General features: G+C 51.6%; 1 protein-coding gene across 1 annotated transcript; it reads left to right on the plus strand.

Moving 5' to 3' along the window:
- Nucleotides 1–73: 73 nt before the first annotated feature.
- On the plus strand, nucleotides 74–16885 carry EMC8 (ER membrane protein complex subunit 8). The gene is made up of 5 exons (XM_069456754.1): nucleotides 74–608; nucleotides 7672–7748; nucleotides 13913–13982; nucleotides 15029–15123; nucleotides 15605–16885. The coding sequence occupies exons 1-5, from the start codon at nucleotides 378–380 to the stop codon at nucleotides 15762–15764; spliced, it is 633 nt and encodes a 210-aa protein (XP_069312855.1). The 5' UTR covers nucleotides 74–377; the 3' UTR covers nucleotides 15765–16885.
- The last annotated feature ends 4618 nt before the right edge of the window (nucleotides 16886–21503 follow it).

A 21503-nucleotide genomic window follows, 5' to 3' on the forward strand; every position in this document is an offset into this window, starting at 1 on the left:
CGAGGAAGACTCCGCCCGCGCGGGGCCGCGCTGAGGTCACCGTGGAGCGGAAGGAGCGAAGCGCTGCGAGAGTCGTAAAGCGCCGGGCTGGGCTGCTTTCCGGCAGGCTCTGCGGGGACTGCTTTCCGGCGGCGCCCGGCGAGAAGCGCGAGTGGAGCCTGAGGTGGCGGCGGCGGCTTCCCGGAGGAGCCGAGGCCCGAGCGGGGCCGGGCCTGAGTCGGGGGCCGGGGCTGAGCTGGGGGCCCCACCGCCGGCGGCCGCACCAGGCAGTCACCGCGTCCTCGTCCTGCTTCTCCGCTGGGGCGCCGCGCGGCCGGGCAGCGGGGCCAGGCCTCCGCCGCTCGCCCAGGGGCCTCCGGGGCCCTCCCGGGCTCAGCATGCCCGGGGTGAAGCTGACCACCCAGGCTTACTGCAAGATGGTGCTGCACGGCGCCAAGTACCCGCACTGCGCCGTCAACGGACTGCTGGTGGCCGAGAAGCAGAAGCCGCGCAAGGAGCACCTGCCCCTGGGCGGTCCGGGCGCCCACCACACCCTCTTCGTGGACTGCATTCCCCTCTTCCACGGCACGCTGGCCCTCGCCCCCATGCTGGAGGTGGCTCTCACGCTGGTAAGCGCGGACAGGGCGCCTTCAGCACCCTTGGGGGCAGCCCCGGCCTGCCCTCGGAGTCGTCGGCACGAGAAAACCCATTTCGCGGCCGGCTTCCCGCAGGAATCCCGGATCCGCTCCCTGGGGTCACCGTGTCCAGGAGTGGGACGGTCCACGGAGGCGCTTGGGTCTCGGCCTGGCTCTTGGCGCTCAACAGCCGAGCGCTCGTAGTAGTAGCAGTCGCAGCGACTTGAACCGTGCTTTCAGAGGCGCTGTGGGCGGCGAGTCGTACATTCCATTTTATGAGACTAGTGGTTTTATAGAAACAAGCTATCGTTAACTGGGTAAGGATTCGACAGAATTGGGGGGGTTTGAGTTGCGGGAAGTTTTCGTGTTGTTGGGACTTCAGCGCTAGAGTTTGATTCTTCCGCACCTTCACGGAGGCGATCCCTTGTCTAAGGGGGGCGCCGGCGCTGTGGTCCTCCGGGGCTTGGTCCTGGGAAATGCCAGAGCTCGGACGCTTGGGCAGCATTGACGTCTCGGGCCTTTGCTCCCCATGGATGCCCAGGAGCTTTGTGTAAGGAGAGTTTGTTCCTCTTAGTGGTTAACGGCTTACTATCTAGAATGCTTCCGTGGTTTTAAAAGCTAAAGGATTTTTGTGAAATTAAAAGGCAGGAGGAGATGATCTACTCCACGCTCTTATGTGTCTGCTTGCAATGACTGCTTTAGTGAAGTACAATGGGAAAAAGATTTAGCATACAATGAAACTAGCTGGTAATTGAATTTTAGGCAGTAGCTTTTCTGTTGTGATGATCAGTAAGGAGGGAAGAAGACCATCTATGAATTCCACTGAGTTGTTAAAACCAACAGGAAATAAACTGTAGCCTCAGACCTGCCCACCTGCGCTGAGGTGCTGTTTTTCTATTAATAAATTGCGATGCTAAAAAATGTTAGCTAATTCATGCAAGAGGTAGTTAAATTTGAGAAGGTAGAGATAGAAATCATTTCTCTATGCCTTTCACTAGAAAAATGAAGCCATTCCATGGAAGTAAAGAAGCCAGGCAAAAAAAAAAAAAAAAAGCAGCAGCCATTTCATAATTTACTGAATTACGACACCCCAGTAAATTCTTGGCAAGCAAGAAGTACCTTTGGGCATACGGTCCTGGCCTAAGGTTACTGAGCACATCCCTGAGTGCCTGTTAAAGTAAACTGAGTCACTGTGTGGATTTTTTCATATCATTTCTGGGCAGGAGACAGATGTAATAAGTAGATGAGATCTATAAAGTCAACCATTTTACCGCTGTCAGTACTGAAACACCACTGGAGAGGGCATGTGTATGTCTTAAGCCAGGTCTTTCTAACCTGTCTTAATCGTTCTGTTATCAGGGGAATGGCGGGGTGAGTGGTATGTGAAATGCACTGACTTACAGTGACCTGGATTCACCGCGGTTATGCAGGGTGATCCAGTTCTGCAGTCAGAGTCTGTTGGGTATCTGCTTTGGGGGAGGGCTGTGGCTGTGGATCACCTGGTCTCTGGCTCAGCACCTGAACTTGCAGCAAGCCAGCAAGCACAATACCAACGGGCAGGTGCCACGGGTAGAGATAGGTAAAAAGTGGTGAGGAATTGAAGAGAAAAGTCAGCTAAGCCAGGCTCGGGGAGCCCGGGCTGTCAGGTGGCCCAGAGAGAGGGATATGCAAGTAGTGGGCCCGCCCTGGGCATCCAGGAGGTGGGTGGATGGAGGGAGAGCATGTGAGGTGAGAGAGACCAGCATGTGCAAAGACCAGGAGAAAACAGTGGGGAGGAGAAGGGAGGGTGTCTGGGGAGAGCCAGAGGGTGGAGTGCAAAGGGACAGGGCACAGAGAAGTGAGCAGTGGACAGATTGCTTTGTCGGGGACCTTGTGGATCACGCAGAGGCATTTGGGCACCATGCTGAAGACAGAGGGAAGCCACAAGAGGAGAGCTGCGTGATGAGATTTGTGTCTTTAAGTGATGGCTCCAGCCTTCCATGAGGGGGATGTTGGAGGCTGGAATACGGGCAAGACAAGAGGCGGGAGGTGGCTGAGCTGAGTGCAGTGTGGATGCGGAAAAGGGCACAGATAAGAGAGAGCAAGAAGGAGAGCCCACAGGACTCAGTGACTAATCATGCGCAGACCTAGGGAAAAGGGAGTGAGGGTGACACCTGGGTTCTGGCGTATGTGTGGGGAGGATGGTGCGGTGGTGCCATCCATTGTGGGAACAGAGGCAGAGAAACAGATTTGGAGAAGAGGTGATTAATTCCATTCGGGACATGTTGAATTTGAGATGTTGAAATGAAGAAGTCCTAGTGTTGAAAGTTGAAAAATGGGTATGGAGCTCAGAAGACAGGCTGGAGACGAAGATTGAGAGCCAGTAGCTTCTCAGTGACTTTGAAGCTGTGAGAATAGGTCATACTCTCTAGGGACACTGCGCGGAGTGAGAAGCCTGAGGAGCTCTGGCTTTTACGGGGGTGGGGGGGGGGGTGGAGACGCAAAGTTGCAGCCAGCAGGGCAGGAGGGAAAGGCGAGCCCCGTTAATGTCCATCTAAAACCCTAGCAGAACCTCACTTGGAATGTCTAATCACTTCTGACAGGTAACCTTTACAGAGTTAAAGGGCTATGTTCCTACTATGGGATATAAATACAATACTTGAGAGAATTAAACATACCAACTATAAACAACTACACTTCAGTCGAGGATACATGAATTTTCCCCAAAGAGCAGAGCTGCCTCCCAACCCACTTACCTGGGGAGAAAAGATGCCCAGAGGGAACCTTGACTCTAAGAGCCAAGGTTGCCCCACTGCCTCCAGCCCGAGAGTGAGAGGGCCCTGTGGGGCCTCCCCCACTTCTGATCTTGTTCCCCCGTGGGGTTACACCCTGCACTCCGGATTCCCAGCTCCAGCACCTCCCCAAGGCATGCGTGCCTGTGAGGAATCTTGGAGTCTCGCATCCAGCATGTTAGGTCCAAACTAGGCTCCCTGCAGTGACTTCTCAACAGTGAAAACAAACAGCCCAGCTTGTGTCCTTGCCAAGCTGTGGTGGTTTGTACTTACTTTTCTTATATTCACCTAAACTTTGGCTCATAGTGTCAGCAGTTGACAAATATGAAAAAAATGCCAATCCAGTGCAAATGAAATAACTTTCAGAGGAGAGTTACGGAGAAAAATTGCCAATTTGAGTCCATCTAAAAGTTTTATGTTACAATTAAGCTATTTAAATTTATATTATTCACCGTTTGACTCAGTGACTTGGTGACCCGAAGGCAATGAAGCTCTCAGTGTTAGGAGCCATAGTTAATAAATAGGGTGATCAGCTGTGGAAGATGGAGTTCTAACAGAGCATCTATGTCCACACGACCAAAACGAGGCCTTATTCTCACTGCTGTCTTCTGTTCAGGGGGTTTCATACTGGAGTTGTTTTTCCTAAGTGGGAAAGACTAACTTGATGTGCAGTCCGTCAAAGGGCAGCATTAGATTCCTCTGAAAGGCTTTTTCATTATAATTTTCCATTTAAAAAAAAAATCCTAGCATTTCTGGGTGCTTTTTATTTTTTTAAGTACTCATGTCTATTATTTATCCTTATAACCCTTTGACGTAGGTAGCAAAGGAATTATTTCTAATAGCAGAAAGCCCATAAAATGTTAGTAGGAAAATTAGCATACACCTGCTGTTTCTCTAAGCCCTGCTGCTTTCCTGGTGCTGTGGAGCAGCTGTCTGTTACGTCCTGCCCAGGTGACTTTCTTACCTGCCAAGTGGCCTAATCACCGTGTTTTCAGGCCAGAAGCTCGACCTGCTCTGTGCTCGTTTGCATGGCTGCCGTCCTGTACCTCTGTCCCTTACCCATGCCCTTTGTTCATCTCCAGAACATTCCGTGCTAGCCCGGGAGAGGGAGAAGGCTGCTGTGGGTCCTCCTTTCAGTTCCTTGCCCCGAACTTCATCCTCCCTTTCCATCCCATCGACTTCCAGAGCTCTTCTCCTGGATCTAGCTCCTTTCCATTCGATAGAAAAATCGGCAGCTGACTTGAGAAGGAGCTTTCCTTCCTTCCCGGTGAAAATAACAGTCCCTCCACTTCTGAACTCCGAGGCCTGCCTCTTGCTACAAATAGGAAGGCCCGGCAGGTTGCCCTCAACCTGTTGGTAAGTGGCAAGTTCGGGAGAGAGGCCCTCCTCGGAGTGGCTCTCTTACCAGGTCCCGCCTCGCCTGCTTACGGTTAGTGTACAGCCACACAGGAGAGGTGATGGTGCTTGGAACACTGTAAAGTGCCTCACACGTGCAAAACCTTGGTGAGGTTGCCGAGAAAAGCTCCTGCCTTCGTGCAGTCTAACTGGGAACGAATGGGGTGGCCCCAGCCCCTCTGATAGTTCTCCTACATGTCTGGAACAGAGTGAGCCAAAAAGTGCATCGAACACAGGATGGTGGGCTTACACCAAGGTGCAAGTGTCCTCTTTTTCCTCCAGAAAGTAAAAAAAAAAATGCATAGGGTTGTCTGTATTCAGAGCCAGTTTTACTAAATTGGCAACAGGCTTCACAGAGTTTTGTCCTAACTTTTATTTTCATTTTGATTTTTCACAAGCTGCATGATAGGGATATGGCGTTGTAGTAGAAGTTCCAGGTCATGACATTTTTCTGCTGGAATTTGGTTGAGCCCTTGGAGTTTTTCATACAGGAATTTGTCCCTTAGCAGGCAAAGTGTAGGTTGAGGTGTACATTGTGTTTGTCTGTGTCAGGAACCACCCCTTGTATCGGGTGCTTTCTGTGCTCTAGGGTAGGTGCAAGGTGATGCCAAATGTGTTTGCTGGGGTGAGAGTCCCAGACAGTTAGCTTCAGCCCAGGAAAGGGATGTAGGAGCCAGCCCAGACGACTAGACTACATGCTGAATGCTGTTGGGGGTCATCAGGACTTTGTCTGTAGTTAAAAGGGAATAAATATAAAATTTGTCCTATCTCCTATCTTTTTTTTTTTTGGAGACAGGGTCTTACTCTGTCACCCAGGCTGGAGTGCAGTAACATCATCATAGCTCACTGCAACCTGAAATTCCCGGCTCAAGCAATCTTCCTGCCTCAGCACAGGCCTGTGCCACTCCTCCTGTTTAATTTTTCTATTTTTTTGTAGAGACGGGGGTCTCACTGTTGCTCCGGCTGGTCTTGAACTCCTGGCCTCAAGCAATCCTCCTGCCTCTGCCTCTCAGAGTGTTGGGATCACAGGCGTGAGCCATCGTACCCAGCCCTTGTCCTGTCCTTACAGTAAATGTAGTATAGCTGTGGTCAGCTGAGTCATAACCCCCAAAATGTGTCTCCATCCTAATCCCGAGGCCTTACGTGGCAGAGGGGACTTTGTGTGTGATTAAGTTAAGGACCTTGGGGCAGAGAGATTATCCTGGATTTTCTGGGTGGGCCCCATGTAAGAGGGAAGGAGAGTCAGGGAAGGAAACGGAGGGTGGAAACAGAGGTTGGGGTGATGCAGCCATGAGCCAGGGAATTGGGGCAGCCTCTAGATGCCGGGAAAGGCAAGGAAAGGGCTCTCCCCAGACCGTCCAGAAGGACCGTGGCCCTGCTGGCCCATTTTAGATTTCTAACCTGTAAGATAAAAAAAAACTGTGGTATTTTAGGCCACTAAATTTGGTGACTTGTTAAAAGGGCAGTAGGAGACTAAGACAGTAGAAAATCCGACTCTGGAAATAGGGACAGGCTGCACTGGAGAGTAGGGACACCCGGGTGCGCAGAGACAAGCGTCACCTCAAGGGAGGACACACTGCAGCCGGCCTGTGATTGGAAACAGGCTGGGAATGTGGCGCTAAGGGGTCAGCTAATCGGGGAGCAGGGCCAGATCCCAAATTTTGAGCGAGGGCTTTTGATGCTGCATAGAGATAATTTTATTCCAAGCAGCTATGCAAAGTTTCCGGAACCCATTCCATTGAAAGATGATAGAAACAAAATAGAAGTAATTCTGGAGTGGTTTGCAGCTCCAAAATCACAGTGATAAAGCCATTACAAATATTTGGGGAACATGACTTGGTCTTCTGGGTGGATAGATGACCAGAATATCCAGTTGGTTCAGTGAGCCCTGCTGGTTTTGACCCAATATGGTAATTCATGAGCTCTTAGGAGGCCAGAAGTATTCTCTGTGTAAGCAAGGGACCCTTCAACCGTACTATCTTGTAATGTCTGCTTTTGGTCATGAAGGAAACTGTTGTAGGCCCAAACCAGAATTCGGGGAAAAAGAGCAATCGGGTTGTATTTAAAAAAAAAAACAAAAACAAAACACACAAACATTTTTAACCAAGTTAATTCACTGCAAAAAAGCGCGAGGTATCAATTTTGCTTCCTCTTCTGCAGACTGAGAGTAGAATTTATTGCAGTGTATTAAAATTCCATTATGGCAAAACAGGATGACCTTTTGTTGTTCTTAATAACGGCATTAGAGCCGCAGGAAGCTAAATCTGATGAGAGAAAAGTGGTATTATAAAACAGAACAAAAAACTTTTAAGGTCTGCCACCACACTCCCGTTTAAAAGCACCCTGTAGGGAATTAAGTGTGTCTGCCCGTGTGCCCGGCTGTGCCAGCTTAGAACCTTTCTGAGCTTTAGTTTCCTTAACTGTGAAGGGTTGATTTAATAATCTCAAGGCTTTGTCAAGCCCCAGAATGCCCCAGTTCTTTATGTCGTAAGAGGAGGTGGGTAAAGATCGTCTCCCCCTCTGCCCACCCCCCACAGCACTGTTCCCATTTAATACCTGTAGTGGGGGGGCCTCCTGCCGGGAGTGGGGAAGGAGGTCATGTCTCTAGGTCAAGGTCCCACCCCTCCTGACCGTTACAAGGTCCTGTCTTGGAGGAGGACGCCCCATCTCTGGGAGAGTGAGGGCCTGGGCCCTTCTGTGTTCTCTCTGGCCTCAGTGTGATGTGGTTTTTTTCCCCTCTGAGTCGGAGTCTTTCTTCTGGGGAGCAGAATACAGGATTGTGTCATGTTTTGTCCCAGCATGTGGGGGGAGGGATCTCCTGTGGTTTTTGAAACTTAATATTTAAGGGAAAATCATTCATCTTTTCTTCCCGATTTTTGTTCCTCTTTCAGATTGATTCATGGTGCAAAGATAATAGCTATGTGATTGCTGGTTATTATCAAGCTAATGAACGAGTAAAGGACGCCAGGTATGTCGCTGCAGAAACCCTCTGTGGGCTGGAAGAATGGTCACAGCACAGAGCCAGTGTCAGAGGAGCTGGCTGTCCCTCTGTAGGCTCTAGCTGCCAAACCTGTGAGACCCACGCCCCTCCCCGCCCTGTGCTTGTTTATAGTGTTGGAGGGAAGCGTGGTGTGGAGAACGCCAGAAAACAGACATTCCAAACATTTATGTTAACTTTGGGATTCTGTTTTGTGTCTTCCCTGTTTTGCTTGAAGGGAATTCATACGAGGCAAGTGACAGTCGGGGCCTCGGGTTTCTGTCCTTGCTCGACTCTGCCTTGCTTCCTGTTACCTGACGGGGAGTGAGCTTGGGCAGAGCCCCAGGAAGGAATACCGTTCTCTTTTGGGGTCAATAAAACGTCTTTTAGGTTTGGGGGTCTTAGGGTCTGAGACTGTGATGAAAATGCGGTATTTGCTGCTTCCTTTCTGTTAGCTCCTAGTTCCTTTTATCCAGATATTTCTCCCACTGGAGTCCCCAGTAAGGAGCAGGGCTGAGGATTTTGCTCTATCTCTGCATCGCTCTTGGTCCCAACAGGAGGACATAACGGAACACTCAGGTCAGGATGATTTGAGGAGGGCTTCATACGTGGGCCGTTTGCAAAGGTGTGGGCAGTAGCTAAGAGAACTCACAACAGGGTCCTGTGGTGACCAAAGCCAGTGACCACAGCTGTTCCTGGCCTGCAGCCTGAAGGGCTGGGGAAGGAGGAGCTGGACGAAGAGGTTCATGAAGAGGAGCAGAGCCCTTTGACCAAGGGACACAGCCAGCCTGATGTGGCCTCACCTCAGGGGAGGGATGGCCCAGAGTGGTCAGTAGCTGATGTCGCTCTTCCACTCCCATGATGTCTTCACGGGCTTTCCTTTGGCTGAAACCAGCCAGAAGCCAGAGGGGCAGCTGGAAAGTGTCCCCCACAGTATGTAACGGGGGCACATGCCAGGGGCGCCCTGACGTGCTTTCGTCACGTTGTCAGATAGAGCTGCACGCAGGCTCCAGTGTCTGGGCGGTTAGAGGTGTAGTGGAGGACCCTGGAGCGGGGTCCCCCTGCTCAGCACCGACGCGAAGGTGGGCCTAAGAGCACTTTGGATTCAGTGCAGTAGCTGGGGACCGAGCGCTGCTGTCGCCGAGGAGCCACAGACGCCTCCAGAAACGAGACCTCTTGTCCTTGGAGGGTGGGTCCGGGCACAGGGCCCCGAGGGAGGCGCCAATGAGGCGCTGGGCTCAAAGTCCCTTGAAGCACCTACTGGGGACAGTTGAGGACACATCGGAGCCCAGTGCACACCGGCTCTTCTGCTTCCCCCACGACCTCTCTGTTCTTCCCCTGAGCCCACGAGGGGCGCCTGTCCCTCCTCCTTCAGAGCATCTCTTACTGACCTCACTCCTGGGCGCTCTGCTCGACACCGTCTGCCTCCCCTGTGCTGATGACCCAGTCTCCCCGCCCTTCTCTGAGCAAGAGGCTGCACACAGGCCGTGTCCGTCTCAGTCTTGTCGCATGAAAAGGACTGACAGGTGTGGCCTGCTGCGTGGGCCGTGCCCCCACGTGGCTAAGTCGCATATGGAAGGGAGGTGGGCCGCCGTGGGGCTTACCGGGAAGGGAGCCAAAGCCCAGTCCCCTTTAAGGGGCCTCGCAGTGGGATTTCGGCCCAGGTAACCGTGTGAGGTGTGGTTCGAGATTCTCCCTGGATTGCTGTCATGGGCGCGTGCTTGGTCATCCCCAGAGTGGCCGCTGTGTCCATCCGCAAGTGCACTAATGGTGGCGAGGAGAAAAGGGTTGCCCGTTATTTATACCGTTGGAATTTGATGGAAAGACACAGGCGCGTCTCTGGAGTTAACCGTCACTGTGTGTCAGAGTGTGGAGAGATTGATGAAAAAGCCTTTTTCTGATTGACGAAAGAGTAACTCAGGAATGGTCGCCTCCCCTGCCAGGTTTTACACTGTGCTGTGCGGCAGGTAGCGTGTTAGTGCTCAATAAAAGTAAAATGAAAAAGAAAGAACATGGAAGCGAGCGCAAACACCCAGCTGCCGTGGAGGCAGCAGGCCCTGCCGGGAGGGTGCGCTGGGGCTGTGGCGGAGGGCAGGGAGGACTTGGCCCTGTCGCATAACCCAGGAAGTTCCCAGGGCACCGTGCCCTTTGAACGGAGCCTTTGCGAGCAGGCAGGGTCTTGTCGAGTGCAGCTGTGGAGACCAGGAGGTCAGAGCGATCCTGGTGGGGGCAGCAGAGGGAAGACACAGGCGGGAACTTGGCGGGAAGAGGGCGTGCGCCCACGTGGAGGGAGGTGCTGGGAGGTGACGCTGCCCAGGTTGGGCAGGCCACACCTGGGGGCTCCTCGGTGCGCAGAAGCATTTTGAACTTCATACCGTGAGCAGCTGGGAGTGTCCCTGGCAGGAGGGGGTTCCTGGACCGAGCGGTGTCTCCCACGGCTCCTCTTGCAGAAGGGAGAGGAGGCTGGGCGAGAGGAAAGAGCACCGGATTGTCGGGGTAGCGCAGGCACCGCCCCCGCCCCCAAATCCGTGCCTCCCGTGGCCACCCAGGCAAACCAGGCACACGGCCTCTCCTGTCCTCTTCTCTGCGTGTGCCTTCCTTGGCTCGCTGTCGCCAGCTTCCTGCCTCTGTGCTGACCCCGTTCCCGCCCGCTGGCGTTACCTCGTGCAGATGCACCGTTTCCGTGCTCTTCATACCCTCGTCCACACGTCCCTGCTCCGCCCCGAGTCCGGATTCCTCCAGCCACTCGCTCGGCAGGCTTTGCGTCCTCCCGTGATGTCAGTCTCGGCACGTTCTAAGCGGCCGTTTGTCAGACCTTAGAGGGGATTGAAACGTTGCGAAGGGTCTGCATCCTTGGAGGTGGACTCTACCCCGTGGGTGCCTGCCTTGTGCCTCCCTGGGGTCATCCCGGTAATCCTCTCAGCCACGCACAGATGGGGACCCTCCAGCCAGACAAGGTGAATCCACAGAGGCCACTCGGTTTGGGAGCTCAGGAGCGAGGGTCATGCTGAACATTCCCCTTGCTCTCCAACCAAACCTAGCTTAAAATCTGCTCTTTTTGTGCTAGAAATAGCTATGACCTGGTTAACAGTGTCTCACAGCATAAGGTGTGGAGCCAGGTGGATGCAGATTTAAATCCTGGGTGACTTAGTGATGAACTTTCTTGGGCCTCAGTGGTTCTGTCTGTGAAACGGAGCCAAGAGCCGGTGCCGGGGAGAGTGGTCCTGGGGCCAGAGGGAAACCGAGTGCTGCCTGTTGGGCCTTGCGCTCGGCTGGGAGTGGGGGCTGTGATTACTTTTTCAAAAGAAGAATTATTCAGTCAGTGTTTAACATGCTTATAACTTTTATATATTTCCTAAACTTCGGGTCATCACACCACGTTTTATTGTATTGTTTCGTGACCGCTGGTGTCGTGCTGCGTGACTGCCCCTTCGTGGGGGCAAATGTCAGGACCCAGCAGAGTGCCTTGGCCTAAGGTAGATGCTCAGTAAAAAGCTTCTAGATATGAAATGCAAGATACTGACTACGTCTGCATGCCCGGCGCGGTGCTGGCTGGGAAGGGGGCCAGGAAGGTGGTCTCTGGCCTCAGGTGCCCGCAGTTTGGGCAGCTGACTCTTCGCAGGAACCAGGAGTTGACCAGACTAGCAGGAAACACAGTGCTAGTCTGAATGTCATGATGTGACAGCTGTGCATTCAGGAACAGGGTAGCTCAGTGTTTAAGACGATGTGCATGATACAAAAAAGTTGGCAACTCTTTCAAATACTTTGACAATTCATTAAGTACAAATTTTTAACTTCTTTCAAAAGAATAAATTTTAAATTTGAGTTCTGGGGCATCTCAAATGGTAGTTTTTTTTATTGAGTGTATCTTGGTATACTCATTAAGGGGTACGCTCACCCCTTCCCCAATAAAGTCACTGGCTAGTGTGATAATTGTTAGAAATGACAGCTTTGCGAATTCCTTCATGGCAAGAGGCTCTGCCTTTTCTTTACTGCAAGTCCCTGGAAGATCATGGGCTCAGCAGATGCCAGCTCCTTCCTTCTGCGCTAAGGACTGGGAGAGGGGGGCCAGTGAAGACACAGTCTGTGGAGTGTCTGGTGACACCGTGCCAGCGGGCGGCACAGGGTGGGCGACTCGGCCTCCCCCAGGGCCCCGTTCCTGCTCCCCGTCAGCAGTTGGAGCTGCAGGGACTTGGCACTTGCCGGCTCCTGGTCCACACAGTGAAGTGCCACCTGCAGTTTGACCTAGTGTCATACTAACTTTTCTCTTAAATACAATTCTACCCGTAAAACCTTCCTTTCTGTCTTAAACGTAGTTTTTCTTAAAGCAGTGCTACAGATACTACATCGCTTTAAATTCTCAATTTTGAAAATGAAAATGGAATAGTCAGATAAAATAATTTGTTTTCAGCCTAATCACAAGGGAAGGATTGTAATTGTGTAGTGCATTTTTTTAAAGTCACAATAATCAGTTTATTTTTATGGCTGTTAAAAATTACTCATTTTCTGCTTCAAAAAGCTAAACTTCTGATTGTACAGGGAAAATGAGATGCACAGAAGGCAAGCCCGTGCCAAGGGTCCCGTGTTGGAGAGCACTTCAGAGTTTACCGAAGGGAGAGGTGGACCTCGCATGGGGCCGGGAGGCACGGCTCCCCGGAGAGGATGGCGTGTGTTCTGGGCACTGAAAGAGGGAAGGAATTTATAAGCAGAGCTTGGCCCAGGAGGCCGACAGGGAACAGTGTGAGTGAAGTGGGAAGGGCATGTGAGGGAGACACGCATAGACAGTTTTGCTGAAACAAAAGACACGAGCATTGCGGCGTAGGTTGGAAAGGAAGCTGGGTCCACCGTGGAGAGGCTACCGTGGAGAGGCTGCCGTGGTGAGGACGGTGGGCGCCGTGCAGGTCTGTGAGCTGGCGGGACGTGATGGAAGTCGATTTCAGGAAAATTGGCCTCAGGAGAGTTTTCAGGGTACAGTGGATAAGAAGAGCCTGGAAATTGTGAGACGAGTTAGGAAGCAGTTTTAGAAGCCGGTGTCTAAGCCTGAGCAGAGCGGGTGCAGGGAGAGTGAAGGCATCAAGGGCAAGGACAGGACCTGCCGCACCTGGTGAGGAACAAAGAGCAGAGGGAAAGGCGGCCTCGGGTCAGAGAAACCAGACGTGGGCGGCCGCCGCCCGGTGGGTCGCCTGGTGGGTCACAGCCGGGAAGCTGTGAGGGGTGGGTGGCCGTCGGGCCCCTGGGCAGTGGTTGGCAGACGTCTGGGGTGACCTGCGGAGAGAGGGGCCGATGGCAGGTTGCGCAGAGCCGTGGTGCGCACGTGGAGCCACAGTATCAGCTTCCTAACGAAGTTTCAGAAATGGGGCTGGAAGGGAGGAGGAAAGCTGGACAGAGGCAGGAACCAGCTGGACACTTTTTACTCTTTCCCTGAAAGCAAAGACTTACATGGATTTGGAGGCAGAGTTGAGGCTCATGGGGAAAGAATGGAAAGAAGGCCCCTCCCATCATGGGACAGCAGGGTCACTCTGTGCTCAGAGACAGCAGGAGAGGTGTCCGGCGACGCCACAGTTAGCTCTGTTGACTGAAGGTAGAAGGATGCCATTCGCTAAGGTTGGTGTGGCCGCAGAGCCAGGGCCAGCCGCTGAAGGCCCAGGAGCATGGAGATATGGGAAGACTTAGGAGTTTTGAAAAATGTTTTAGAAAAGGTGACTCAAAGCTGTGAGCTGCTGTGTCCCGTTGCCGCAGCGCAGACGGAGGAAGGCAGGCTCGGAGCGCGGCCCTGGGGCCGGCAAGCGCCCGGCAGCCAGGTTCAACTGTGTGCGCCGGGCCACTCCCCTGGGTTCCAGGGAGCCTTCCTGTTCGGGGGATGCCGTCTCAGGGTCCCCTGCGTGAGGGTCTCCTGGCTGGACCGAGGCAGGGACCTGCTGTGGACAGTGCACCGCATTGCCAGAACAGCGTTCCCGGTGCCTGCTCACCACAGGTCGTCACCGAGGGCCTGCAGCCACCAAGAGCCGCTTGAAACAGGCACACACAGCCTGTTGGCCCTGTCGGTCTCCTTGTCATTACTTGTCAGTTCCTGGTGGTGGTAACTGTGCCTGTGTAGACAGCGCTGAACAGCACTACCCGGAGTGTGGTCGAACTCACTGGTTCTTCTCTGGCAGTCCAAACCAGGTTGCGGAGAAGGTGGCCTCCAGGATCGCCGAGGGCTTCAGCGACGCTGCTCTCATCATGGTAAGTGGCCTCGGTGGCTACTGAGCATTCGTCCTCTTGCTGCGGTGGCACTTTGCTGTACAGTTTTGCTTTCTGTGGCTACTTTGACGAATTTATCTTCATTAGACCATTGCCACCTCTCGCAGTATTCTCCCCACTACACACGTAAGGTGGCTGTGGTTTGGCTGTGGCTTGTGTACGGCTGCGGTCACAGCATGGGGATGTCCAAAGGGGGGTGGCCTTTCAGAGGTCTCAGGGTGAGGTCCAGCCGGCGGCAGCAGCAGCACCTGGGAACTTGTTAGAAATGCCAATTCTGGCCACGCACGATGGCTGTAATCCCAGCACTTTGGGCGGCCAAGACAGAAGAACTGCTTGAGGCCAGGAGTTTGAGACTAGCCTGGGCAACATGATGAGACCCCATCTCTACAAAAAAAATTTTTAAATTCACCGGGTTTGGTGCGTGCACTTGTAGTCCCAGCTACTGAAGAAGCTGAGGTGGGAGGATCACTTGAGCCCAGGAGATCAAGGTTGCAGTGAGCTGTGATTGTGCCATTGCACTGCAGCCTGGGTGACAGGGTGAGACCCTGTCTCAGATAAATTAATTGCCAGTTCCCAGACCCTATTGAATCAGAAACACTGGGGGTGGGGGCCAACAATCTGTTTAGCATGCCTTCCAGATGATTCTGGTGCACACAGTGTGAGGACCACCGGATTAGAGCCAGCGCAGCCTCCGGGGCGTAGGGAAGGAATGAGTCGGATGTGCAGGCAGATGACACCGAGGGCCTTAAACAGTATTGATTCGGACAGAAGCCCAAGAGTGCAGGAAGGAGTTTGGAAGCTTCACTTTTGTGAAAAAACAATGAAGGGCTTAATAATTATTTTCCTGCAGAATACACAGTTTATCTCAGGCCAGGCTCTCTTGGTGACTCCGCATGTCAGATTCATAGGAAGGGTTTCTGCCGTGGGCCAGCGTTGGCCCTGCTGCCGTGAGAGCCCCGGGGAGGCTCCTGCCGTTGGCTCTCGCGTGAGCGGCCTGTTCACTCTTGCGTCCTCTGCCCTGTTCTCAGGTAGACAACACCAAGTTTACGATGGACTGCGTAGCACCCACGATCCACGTGTACGAGCACCACGAGAACAGATGGCGGTGCAGGGACCCACACCAGTGAGTGCCGCTGCGGGCGTGGTCCACCCGGCTCCGTGCCCCGCACCCGGCTCCGTGCAGAGGCTGGTCTCGCCCTGCCTGTGCTTTAAGTTAGCGTGTGCTCCTGAGCATCGTGTCGTGCATGTTCCCTGACTCCTGGAGGGTGGGGCCCGGAGGGCTTCTGTAGGGGGAACCTGAGTGGCACTCAAGGGTCTTCGCACCCCAGACCCCAGGGCACAAACACTCTTCCCAAGTGTTTGGTTTGATTTATTTGTGATCACTCAGAAAGCTTCAGTCATCTGCCTCCTGCTTTTTCAGAATTCCATTTTAAGGGAGTCCCTTCCATTTCCTGATTAACCATGTTTGCTATTCTCTATGTACATCTTTATGTGTTTAAAATGTCTGTTTTTCCCGGTATTCTATACCACCTTGCTCTTTACCGCCGTGCATGTGCCCGGTCTTCTCTGTGGTCAGAGGCTGACTTCTCCCTGTCCGCCCGCAGTGACTGCTGTGAAGACTGGCCGGAGGCACAGAGGATCTTGGCGTCGCTGCTGGACAGCCGGTCCTACGAGACGCTCGTGGACTTCGATAACCACCTGGATGACATTCGGAATGACTGGACAAACCCAGAGGTCAATAAGGCTGTTCTGCACCTGTGCTAGGCAGGCGCCGCAGCGACGGGGCTGGGCATTTCCACTGTGCTACAGAAGAAAACCTATTTTTAAATGTAAATAGAATATCTCGTAGCCTGTGTGGGAAGCAGACAGTTGTAAGAAGTGGCATGTGCCTTGAACGCGGGCAGCGTGCTCAGTCAGCCGTCTTCCAGCACAGCCCCTAGAAGAGGCACAGGCTGTCCAGCCCGACCAGGCGGTGGACCTCCCAGTCATATGTTGCTGTCCTCCAAATCAAAGCTATTTCTGCTTGTCCAAGATTGTTCCTATTAAACACTTTTAACTAACCTTTTATAATCTGGAGAGAATACTTTTTAAAGCTTACAAACTCTATTTACCAACAACAAAAAAAAGACCACATCTTATATCCAGTGAGTGTGTTTGTGAGTTTCTGTCTTGGTTGAGTGGATGTCACCGTTGAGCGGACATCCGGGATTGGGGCGGACACGCCGAGTGCTGGTGAGGAGCCGCGCGGGGGTGTCCAGCGCCGGGCGGCGGGGCCGTGAGCAGCACTGCCCCACTCGGCGTCGGCCCCCACCGCCACGGCGACGCCACACGGTGGGCGTGATGCTGCTGTTGCCCGAGAAACCTTTATCGTTAAGGGTAAAAGCAAACACCGCTGGTAATGAGAACTCGGATGGGGGCACAGTTCACTGCTTCTCAGTCAACCAGAAAGCTCGCAAACCTGCACAAGCAAGCAAGGAAAAACGGAACCGTGCTTAGATTTTCTTTAGAAAGCAAGAATCAGTCCTAACTTCTAACTGACCTGCGTGGTCCCTGAAATGGTTCTATGTCTTTCTTTTGTATTCGGAAAAACAATTTAGACTCCCCAAGCTGTACAGAGCAATGTCTGTAATTTTTATACTTAGAACATTTGGTCAAATTTTCTAACCCAATTTTAAGAAACTGATGGGGAAATCTGTGGTACCATTGCGTTTCTTCCTTTTTATATGAATTATTTTGTACAGAGTTGAGAGAACGGCACCTTTCCTACTGTTGTCTTCGACTACATGAGGGAAATTTGTAACTACCGACGTGACCTGTGGAAAGGGTTTGTGATGCAGCGCTCACTATTTTCTCTAAACAAGCAGCGAAAAAATTCAGATACTGCTTAAAATAAATGTCTATTATTTGATCCATCGAATTCTCTCTTCCCCTTTCTTCAAATACCTCTTACCCTTAGCGTGGGGAACACGGAGGAAGGAGTGAGGTGCCGGTGTGCCCGGGCGCCACTCCGGCCCTCAGCCGCCCGCACCGTCGCAGGCGGAGCGCAGCGGGCGGTCCTGTTCCCACGGGCTCGCGTTTGTTTCAGGAAGGGAGAAGAGTCACCCCCAGCGTTTGCCATACCAGAAGCCGTCCTTTCCCAGGACCACAGCAGGCACAGGTGGCACCTCCAGTTCGAAGTCCAGGGGAACTGGCAGAGCTGTATGGAATCAAGGTGTGGCCAGGGCTAGTCCGGGGCATTTTAAAGATGCAGTTTTCCCGCAGCCCTTCAGGGTGGTTTTCCCTTAGTTAGTGGAATTCTCTCCCTCGGTTCTCCCTCCAGCGTCCCAGGGGCACACACCATCCTCTATGTTGGATTTAGGGCAAAGCGGAAGCCGTGTACGTGTTCCCTTCCTGCGGCCGAGTGAGGCTTAAGTTTTCAAAGGGAAGCATACAGAATGCTCTGAAGGAACGGATCTATTTGTGAGAAAACCAAAAGGAATTTCCAAAGTACAGGAGCCTGCGCCTGCGTTCCCGAGCCCGCCCTCCTGGTCTGCACGGCTGTGCTGCTTGGGCCCCGGGCCTCAGTCTCCCTGGTCCTGAGAACGGGCCTCATTTTCCGCACGCAGGATGAAAGAGCAAGCCTGTTACTTGGCCAGCTCAAACTTACTCTGCCCTTTTTTTTTTTTAAAGACTTGAAGGAGTAACACAAAGTATATTTATACATTGAAAAATCTGCCCACCAGAATGTTCTTCTCCAGTTTCCTAAACATGAGGGGTGCACCTGGAGTCACGTGTGTTCAGGGGTGTCTGGCTTTGGAGCCAGCCAGGTGCTTAAATCATTCTGGTGGACATTTGTATCTCTCATAGCCTCCAACCATTAAAAGGTGAGTAGAACAAAAATTATATAAAAATGTCATTTTGTATTTCTCATCATAGTTGCCTTTAAGAACAGAATGCTAAACATGGGAAAATGGGCAGTACCTTCATAAAAAAAAAAAAAAGCAATGTGCTTACTAAGGAAAAGTTGGCATTGCTAGTTCTAATGAAATTAGGTTGCTTTAGAATAGAAAACTAAGAAATCTTGAGTAATTTAAACTTCCAAGTCAATTTTCCATGGATCTGGTGAGCCTCTGTAAAAAGTCCTTTGTATAATTAGCTTCGATCTATTTTAATGGCTTGCTTTTCTGATTGTTGTCTTGGAAAAGCTATTGTTTCTGCATTTCGTATTTCTCAGCTTTTCACACCTACCGTTTTGTTTTGCATCTGAAGGATGAGTATCTGCTTCCCAAACTGCTCCCTTTTTAGCACCGTGTCTTTCTTGCCAGCAGCTCCTGTGTGGCATCCCGGTGACTGGAAGCAGGAAAAATAGCCACGGACAGCAAACTCCGTACCCTGTGGACATTTTTAGCAATTTCAGTGAGGAGAGCTGAATTTAAAAATAGACTTTCGCTTCACTAGTTGACAGTTCTTGAGGCTTCCCGTCGACTCTCAGTGCCGCTCAAGCCTCGGACTTCGTTATTTTCAGTTCCATACGGAGCCTGGTAGGACGTGCTGGCGTGTCCCTGCCAGCTCAGGTGTGTGGGCTGCTGACTGGGCTCCACTTTCTTACATCTTAGAATCCAGGGGATAACATACATATTTTTATCCTCATAAAATTGACTCCCTACTCCTTAACATCCTTAAAACATCCTTGAATGGGATGCAAAATCTGATCAGGCTTGTGTTTCTTAGAAGTGCCTGGCATCCTTCTGAGGAGCTTTATTCCCATTCAGAGTAACAACTTACAGAGGGTATTTCCTTGGAGGTTTCCGAAATGCTGCAGTTGGAGAAGTGATCGGAAGACTTTGGAATATGCGATCCAGCTCAGCCTCAGAACGGCCAGGATTCGTGTTCCTCTCGGTCTGTTGCTTTCAGAGCGGTGTGACAAGTGCCAGCAAAGCAGCCACGTGAATTTTACGAGAGGAAACCTTTGGCTGGAACTTGCGTTGTCTTGTCAAGCGGAATAGCGTCCTATGTTTAGTGCTGGCTGGAAAAATGGTAGATGCCATCAACAATCTGTAAAGAACTGCGTTTCAGAACACTGGTGACGTTCTGTGGGCACGGCTCCCGCCCTCCCGGGGTCCACAGGAGTTGGGAGTCAGCCCTGGGAGGTCACTGGGCAGCTCAGCCCCGGCCTGAGGGCGTAAGGAAGCCTCGGAGGTGGGCGGGATGGAGTGGCCTCCAGGTTCCCTTCTCCGCATTCACCTCATTACTAAAAGAGAATTGGTTCTTCCTCAGAGTATTAGGGCTACATTGATACAAATTCTTAACTGCTAAGTTTTTAGTAATTCTAGAACATTCTATAGCCAGACTGACCCGAGAGGTGTTTATTCATAGGAATCATTCAGTGAACATTTATTGGATGAGTAAAACCGTTCCTTCTCAAAAGATCGCAGTTTGCCTTTCTTCAATGCTCCTGTTTACGTTTGCCTTCACACAACCCTATGATGCTTCCATTTTACAGATGGGGAAACCAAGGCCCAGGCTGCTGAGGTGACTGCCTGAAGCCACACACAGTACGTAGCAGCGGGTGAGGCGGGGGACGTCCAGTGTGGCCCCTCTGCTGGGAAAGGAGGCACAGAAGCCACCCCTCCCTCCTCTCCCCTGCTCCCCATTCCCATCCTTGTGCACCTCCACCCATGTTATTACGTTCTCCTTACTGCAAAGTCCATGGTGGTTCTTTGTAGAAAATCAAAGAGAAACTGGAAATCACTGCCAGTCCTCCGAGCCCTCCACGGAGACGGGCTCGGGGAAGATTGAGAGCCGTCACGTGGGTGAGGATCCTGTGAGCACCTTGGGCGCCCTAGATACCGAAGCACAGAGAAACAGAAAGCATGAAGCCTGCATCCGAGGAACTCACAGTGTAATTTAAGAAGTAAGAGGCATAATTATAAGTGAAACATTAGATAGGAAATTTGTACAGATTTCCTGGGCTCAGGCAGAGAATGCAGATTCATTGAGGTTCGGGCCCCCGAAGCCTGCATTTTTAGCAGGAAAGATCCAGTCTACACTTCTTTTTTTTTTTTTTTTTTTTTTTTTTTTGAGACAGAGTCTCACTCTGTTGCCCAGGCTAGAGTGAGTGCCGTGGCGTCAGCCTAGCTCACAGCAACCTCAAACTCCTGAGCTCAAGGGATCCTCCTGTCTCAACCTCCCGAGTAGCTGGGACTACAGGCATGCACCACCATGCCCGGCTAATTTTTTCTATATATATTTTTAGCTGTCCATATAATTTCTTTCTATTTTTAGTAGAGATGGGGTCTCGCTCTTGCTCAGGCTGGTCTCGAACTCCTGAGCTCAAACGATCCGCCCACCTCGGCCTCCCAGAGTGCTAGGATTACAGGCGTGAGCCACCGCGCCCGGCCCAGTCTACACTTCTAATAACCCTGATCTTTGACCGAAACATGTTTTACTGTGAGGAATTTCAGATGTGCAGAGATGAAGCTGTTTACCCGGTGGTACATGTGCAGCAAGGGACAGAAGGAGTGGACCGGAAGCTTGGACCCTATGAAACTGCTGCTTTGGTAGGTCAAAAACTCAAACAGCAGTTTCATAGGGTTCAACCTAAGGGAATTCAGTCCTCCTGAATGACCCCTCTGTCTCAGCCGGAAGCCATCTGATTTTTCTTCTCTTTGAACGTTTAGTGCAGAAAGAAGGCACACGTGTGTTCTTGCTAAACACAAGCAACAGAAGCAGGCAGATTCTGAACACCTGCTAGCCCGGCCAGGAATGCCAGGAAAGGGCGTGTTCACCGCTTTTTGTCCCCAAGTGCCTTAGCTCAGGAAGACCTAGTTGTTTTCGCTTTAGTTTTTAAAAAGTTGAGTCTCGAATCTGTCATGACCTTCCTACTTCCAGGAGGTGGCTGCGTAGCAAGACCTCTCAGTACAGCTTGTATGTCGTGTCCGGAGGGCCACGTCCCAGTCCCCACGTGTGCGGGACGTGCCCCCGAGACGGGGTATCGATCCCCATTTTCTTGGAAATAGCTTATCTTCATCACAAAGCTAATGGCTTATTGGGTTTTTTTCATTGAAACAAAAAAAGGTACAAACTAAATCACCTAAAATCCCCTGATTGGCTGAATATCATTCTAATCATCTCCTAACTGTTGGAATGCTTTATTTTTGAATTCTGAAGTCTTAAATTTGTTGATAGAAATGTATCGTGAAACACTTTTATTTACAGGATTGTAATTCATTTTTTTCTGGATTATTTAAACACTTCAATTCCAGAACCATTAAGTTTCCCCATTATGCTAATGTTCTAAATTCTGTTTGTATCCTCATCTCAGATACACTTGGCAGAGAGGTTTTTTAAACACTAAAGCATGTATTGAAGTATTTCAGGTACACCGAAAAGGGTACAAATTCCAAGTATGTAGCTCAGCGAACATCACAAAGTGAGTAAGAGGACAGGCTCCTGTAAGCACCGCCGAGTTCAAAAAATAGACGTTAGGACCCCCGGAGCACGCGGGAGCCCCTCAGCCCACAC

Source organism: Eulemur rufifrons, chromosome 23 (genome assembly GCF_041146395.1).
Source record: "Eulemur rufifrons isolate Redbay chromosome 23, OSU_ERuf_1, whole genome shotgun sequence".
Lineage (NCBI taxonomy): Eukaryota > Metazoa > Chordata > Mammalia > Primates > Lemuridae > Eulemur > Eulemur rufifrons.

Coding starts and splice junctions, on each gene's coding strand:
- EMC8 (XM_069456754.1), top strand. CDS start 378: ATGCCCGGGGTGAAGCTGACCACCCAGGCTTACTGCAAGATGGTGCTG. Junction 609..7,671: donor TGGAGGTGGCTCTCACGCTG/GTAAGCGCGGAC, acceptor TTCCTCTTTCAG/ATTGATTCATGGTGCAAAGA. Junction 15,124..15,604: donor CGGTGCAGGGACCCACACCA/GTGAGTGCCGCT, acceptor GTCCGCCCGCAG/TGACTGCTGTGAAGACTGGC.